At 43.5% G+C, this 6,512-nt stretch overlaps 1 protein-coding gene across 1 annotated transcript in view; it reads left to right on the top strand.

The window, feature by feature from the left end:
• The window catches only part of LOC114049210 (keratin, type I cuticular Ha3-I), a 7,630-nt gene extending 1,408 nt beyond the window's left edge, over positions 1 to 6,222 (top strand). Inside the window, exons 2-7 of the mRNA XM_027870405.1 lie at positions 381 to 463; positions 1,496 to 1,652; positions 2,878 to 3,039; positions 3,137 to 3,262; positions 4,230 to 4,450; positions 5,544 to 6,222. Coding sequence (XP_027726206.1) covers positions 381 to 463; positions 1,496 to 1,652; positions 2,878 to 3,039; positions 3,137 to 3,262; positions 4,230 to 4,450; positions 5,544 to 5,691 — 897 coding nt within the window. The 3' untranslated portion in view covers positions 5,692 to 6,222. The remainder of the gene's footprint in view (positions 1 to 380; positions 464 to 1,495; positions 1,653 to 2,877; positions 3,040 to 3,136; positions 3,263 to 4,229; positions 4,451 to 5,543) is intronic.
• The last annotated feature ends 290 nt before the right edge of the window (positions 6,223 to 6,512 follow it).

The following is a 6,512-nucleotide window of genomic DNA, read 5'->3' on the forward strand; positions in this document are numbered from 1 at the left end:
TGTGTGTGTGTGTGTGTGTGTGTGTGTGTGTGTGTGTGTGTGTGTGTAGTTTGGGAAAGGGCAGGGGAAATGTTACTAAGAGCCATACAGAATGGAAGGGGGTAATGATTATTTTCAAGGAGAACAGTATATTGGGGAGAGATTATTTACCTGTTAACATTTTTCAAAAATGATTTTCTGAGCTTCCAGTACATCCATATTGGCAATGACTGACCTTTTACAATCCAATAAAGGATACTGTGGTCAACCAGCCAGCCTCTTTTCTATTACTCAAATTCAATGTTTGAAGGAATCAGGTTGAAATCCTAGTTGTTTAAAGCTCATAGATGACTGGCTGCTCTAACACCTTATTCTCTGTGTGCCCTACTGGAATATTCTAGATCTTATGCACCAAGTCTGAGAACGCCAGGTTGGTGGTACAAATCGACAATGCTAAACTGGCTGCTGATGACTTCAGGACCAAGTGAGTTGGCATGGTGAAGCAGAGGCTATTGGTCAACTTATAGGAACCAGGGCTGGGAGGGGTCTCAGGAGTCTTCTGATCCAAACTTATTTTATAGTTGAGGAAACAGACCACGAAAGGTAAAGTTACTAGCCCAAATTCTATGTATGTAACATTGTAGAATCATATATCTAGAATTGCAAGTGATCTTAGATCGTGTCATTGGGTCCCTTTTCCTTTTATAGATGAAGAAACTGAGGCATAGAGAAACTGTTGCATAGGTAGTAAGCAGCAGAGCCTCAATTAGAACTCAGACCTTATCCTCTGGATTTAGAAATCCAATAATCTTTCCATTATACTACAGCTGCCCCTCTTTTTCCATTAATTTCCCTGCTGTGCCATTAATGGCACCCAAGGTTCTTTCTCTGCATTTTGACCAGAGAGATATATTGGAATCACAGATCTTCAATGCTAGAAGGGTCTTTGGAGAGCTCTAGTTCAACTCTCCCCTTTTACATGCTGAGATAATTGAGGCTCAGAGGAGCTGAAGTGACTTGACCAAGATTCATGGTGAGAAAACATCAGGTCATTAAGGCCTTCTGTTTCCAAATCCACTCCATCATGTTATTTCCCTTGTTTCATTCAGAACAAACCTCAGGCATGTTGAAGGTGGTTTTTCTTGGGGATACAGATCATTACAGAACTTCTTTTCCCAATATTAAGCTTACCAATTTTTGATGATTTGTATAAACTTTAAACAGTGTACTGTCAGATATTTAAGCTTTAGGGGGAGAGCAAATGGGGGATGGGGAAGTGCAGCAAGATGTTCTGTGAGGGCTTAATGCAAGGTGTCCCAAAATTCTCTTAAGCTACTTGAGACTTTTGGGACACCCTGTGTCAATGATTAAAGAAATGGACAGAAATGGCAGCTATAATTCTTAGGTCCAAATTAGAAACAGTAGAATGAAAACTAAAGCAGAAAAACTTCAGAGTCTAAGTCAGAACTCATTCCCATCTCTCACTCCACTGATCATCACCTCCTGGGGGTCACAGGTACGAGACCGAGCTGTCCCTGCGCCAGCTGGTGGAGGCTGATATCAACAGCCTTCGCAGAATCCTGGACAATCTGACCCTGTGCAAGTCTGACCTGGAGGCCCAAGTGGAGTCCCTGAAGGAGGAGCTTCTCTGTCTCAAGCAGAACCATGAGCAGGTAGGGCATGCTGAGCACCTGTGGGACCCAAACATGCTGGAACCTGCTGTAGTGTAAGAAGTGGGGGTAACCAAGGCAGGCCATTTGTTATGCCTCAAGGAACTAGAGAAGTTATTTTAGTAACAAATCTTATTACATAAAATGAGAGAATGAGTAATGTGTAAATTGAATACATGATATGAAATTTGAATTTTCTGCTTGAGGCCAGACACCTGAGCAAAGAGAAACAGATGCATATGTTCATGAAATAAGGTCAGCAGCAGGGCGGCCTTCTATGGCCTCCTTTTCTGCATTCATGGTGGAAGCCTCATGGCTTCTGAAGGAATAGGACAGAGAGAGAGAAAGAGAGAGAGAGAGAGAGAGAGAGAGAGAGCTGGAAAGGCCTTCAGAACCTCCTTTGTCACAAAAGACGCTACTGAGATTTGGAATGCAGAAGGGTTCAGAAACCAGAAGTCAAGTCTCCTTCATCCTAGTCTACTGCTGTTGGCAGCACACCACAGGATGCTAATCCTGACAAATTTATGGTTTGATTAGTTCTGCTTCAGCGAGTAAGCACTTGACTCTGCAGCAGCCTGTGGGAATGTATGAAGGAGGTTAAGAGTGAAAAGACTACAAGTTTTCCTTCATGGGACTTCTACCATTACTATGAGAACCAAACAGCTTACCGGACAGCTCAATTCTGTCTAAGGATAAACACTTTAAGCATTTTTCTCTTTTGACTTATTTCCTCTCCCTCCCTTCCTCCTACCCTCCATCCTTTCCACCTTTTTTACCTCTCTCCCTCCCTTTCCCTCCTTCCTTTTCTCCCTCCCTCCTTCCTTCTCTCCTTCCCTCCCTCCCTTCCTTCCTTCCTCCCTCCCTCCCTCTCTCCTTCCTTCCTTCCTTCCTTCCTTCTTGCCAGTGCTACTGTCCCTTTCCCCATTGGTGTGTGTGTGGTTGCATGAGAATCAAACACTGGATTCCATTGCAAGAAACTTTAGACTTCATTGGCCTTAGGCTTCTCCCAAGTAGAAATACTGGGGCAGTGGAGTTATAAAGAAGAGAGCTCTGCCAGTGGTGCCCCTTTATCTAAGATAAAATGCCCGGTGCTTTCTCCTGTTGATGGTGGTCTAATTTTAGTTTGTGGCTGATGGAATCTATGAAATCCTTAGAAAGGCTTTGTAGGTCTTCTAGGGAAGAAAGTTATCAGGTTTCTTTGCGTTTACTTTGACTCTTTCTTCCCCAGGAAGTCAACACCCTGCGATGCCAGATTGGGGAGCGTCTCAATGTGGAGGTGGACGCTGCCCCAACTGTGGACCTGAACAGGATCCTGAATGAGACCCGGTGTCAGTATGAGACCCTGGTGGAGAACAACCGCAGAGATGTGGAGGAATGGTTCACCACTCAGGTGAGGCCCTAGCTCATGACTGCTGCACAACCAGAAATTTCCCGGGGCCTTAAGGATCATGTTCTCACCTTTTTGCTCTCCTCTTGTGACACTTCAGACAGAGGAATTGAACAAGCAGGTGGTGTCCAGCTCTGAGCAGCTGCAGAACTGCCAGGCCGAGATCATTGAGTTGAGACGCACCATCAATGCTCTGGAGATTGAGCTGCAGGCCCAGCATAACCTGGTGGGTAACTTTAACACAGGATGACAGAACAAGCATCCAAAAAGCTTTTAACAAGTCAGAGCATTTAGCTAATTTGAATGAGATAAGATTTAACAGGGATAAATGTAAAGTATTACAGTTTAAGGTCCAAAAAATCAGTTTCACAAGATGCAGGAAGAATGGTTCCATAGCAGCTTTTCTGGGAATGATCTGGGGATTTTAGTGAACTGTAAGCTCAATGTGAGTCAACAGAGTGACACAGCAGCCAAGAAGGCCTATGTAATCTTAGGCTACATTAAACTGAGTGGGGTGTCCAGGCCTGGGGAGGTGAGAAGTTCTCTGTAGTCTATCCTAGTCAGACCCCATCTGGAATAAATGTGTGCAGGATATGTCACACATTAAAAAGGATGTCAGTAAGCTGGAGAGTACCCAGATGAAGGCAAACAGATTGGTAAAAAGTATTGCAATCATGTCAGATAATACTTGAATGGAGGAGCTAGGAGGTTTAGCTTGGAGAAGACCTAAGAAGGATATGATTGTTATCTTCAGGTATTTGAAAGGTGGTAGAAAGATCAGACTTGCTTTGTCTTGGGGTCCAGTATTAGGAACAGTGGGTGGACCTTTTGAAGAGTCAAATTTGGAATTAAGAACAGGAAAACAAAAAAACCCAAACCTCCTAACAGAGTTGTCCCAAAGTGGAATGTGCTGCCTAGGGAGGTCCTGGGTTCCCCATTACTGAAGGTCTTTCAGCAAAGATTGTGTGAGACACTTTGTCTGGTGTGGTGTAGACTATATGGGCAGATTTTGGATAGCCTCTGAGGCCCTCTTTCAATTCTCAGATTCTTTAATATAAGCCCCAAGAGAGTTCTCTACTTTGTGGCAAAATATAAGGGAGAAGAAAGAAACATGTGAATTTTGGTTAGGTCAATACTATCATGAATGAAGAGCAGTTACTATTTCTGACATTCATTTTTATTCTCCATCACAGAGAGATTCTCTTGAAAACACTCTGACAGAGACTGAGGCTCGTTACAGCTCCCAGCTGTCTCAGGTACAGCATCTGATCACCAATGTTGAAGGCCAGCTGGCTGAGATCCGTGGTGACCTAGAGAGGCAGAACCAAGAATACCAAGTGCTCCTGGATGTCCGGGCCCGCCTTGAGTGTGAGATCGCAACATACCGGGGTCTGCTGGAGAGTGAGGATTGCAAGTAAGTCCAGCACTGGTGACTTCTTCCTTGGCACTGTGATTTTTTTGGAGGGTGGGTGGGTGGATGGGGAAGAGTGAGCTAATGAATCATTTCAAATGGAAAGAGCAGTGTGGGAAGTGGGGAAGTAGCATGGTATAGTAGTTCTGGAGAGGAAATGGGTTCAAAACCTACCTCCACTCCTTGCTACCTCTGTGACCTTGGGAAGGCTACTTATGCTCCTCATGCTTTAGTTTCCTTCTCAGTAAAATGAGGAGATTGCACCAGATGGACTTCCAACCCTACGGCTGTGATCATATGACCATGGTGGGGCTAAGTAGGTTGCAGTATATTACCAATGGTAATTTACGCTCAAGTAGCAGAGTGCAGGTTTTAAATGGGAAACGTATGATCCATAGAGCCCTCCAATATAGCTATGAAGTCAATGTATCTAAGTGAAGATAGGAAAAGTGAGTGATTATAGATACCAGGCCAAGGGCTGCACTTGTAGGCGTGAAATATTAAATGACTTAAAGAAAGGCCTGAAGTAAGCATAAGGATAGATTCTTTCTTGGAGAATTCATGGGAGGACTGAGACAAGATTTGAAGGAGATGAGAAAGCCTGAAAGGGTTGTGATCCACTTTTTTTTAATGGTTTTTATCCATCTATCTATCTATCTATCTATCTATTTATTTTTGGTGAGGCAATTGGGATTAAGTGACTTGCCCAGGGTCACACAGCTAGTAAGTGTTAAGTGTCTGAGGCCAGATTTGAACTCAGGTCCTCCTGACTCCAAGGCTGGAGCTCTATCTACTGCGCCACCTAGCTGCCCCCTTTTGATCCACTTCTTCAAAGGAAGTAAGATCCACCTTGATGAGATCACAGATCCACCAAATTATTCAAGGATTCATCTTGGGAATGGAAGTCATAATATGATGCAATTAAATCCAACAAACATTTTTTAAAGCACCACCTATGCATCAGGCCTGATGCAGTACCTGCTCTCATATGACATATTTTTGCTGGGAGGTTATTAGTCCTTTTTATTTCCATGTCTTCTAACCAACAGTTACCCTTCACCCAACTAACTCAACTCCATCAATTTTGTCTCCCCAGACTTCCCTGCAATCCCTGTGCAACTACCAATGCCTGTGGCAAGCCCATTGGCCCTTGCCCAATTAGCAATCCTTGTGTCCCGTGTGCCCCCTGTGGACCCTGTGCCCCTCGCTCAAGATGTGGCCCCTGCAACTCTTTTGTGCGCTAAGAACCCCAGGGTGGCAAGGAAGAGAAAGGAGGAAAGGGCCAAGTGCTGACTCTGCTCCAGCCATGTTTCATCTGAAGACTTCAATAATATGAGCTGATTATTCCCCGGCCTTCCTGTTGGATTGCAATGCGAAAACTTCTCACCAGTCAAAAAGGACATTTTCAGGAAAACGTAGATTTGATCTCTGTGACTCTTGTCTCTCACCCACTACTTTCACCTGTCTGCTTCTTCAGCACAGCATCTGCTTTTGGGGTGACTCCTGAAGCAGGCAGGGCCCACTTATTGTGAATTAGATGCTTCCCTGAGCAACACAAAACAGATTGGATAAGACAAAGTGATGTAATTGTCATGATGATGCATGTTTATGATATTTTACATTTTAATAATTTATTTTATAAAATAATTACATTTAGTAGAGGTGAGACGAAGGTTGTACCATTAGAAGAATGAATTTTTGTCATTTCTGAAAACTCTTTCAGTCTCTGGAGAGTCAGTGAAAGTCCTTTGTTATCCTCCTAATAAACTCAATTATTCTAGCACAATGGTAATAATAGCTGTCTTTCCTATTTATTGATTTTGACTTAATTAGACTGAGTAGCTGAAAGTTGACTAGGTGCTCTTCATATGGATCACAACTTTCCACTACATAAAAATATCCCTGTCCACGTTGTCTGTGGAACTGATTTGGGTGTTTGGGAGGAGGAGGGAGGAAAAGAAACGCAAAAATTCAGTCATGTATTCAGAACTACTTCTCAGGTAAAGTAAACCATCAGGTAATAGCCATTAAAACCCAAATGCCATCTCGAGTATCTACGGAGTGA

Source organism: Vombatus ursinus, unplaced genomic scaffold (genome assembly GCF_900497805.2).
Source record: "Vombatus ursinus unplaced genomic scaffold, bare-nosed wombat genome assembly UNPS02014797.1, whole genome shotgun sequence".
Classification (NCBI taxonomy): Eukaryota; Metazoa; Chordata; class Mammalia; order Diprotodontia; family Vombatidae; genus Vombatus; species Vombatus ursinus.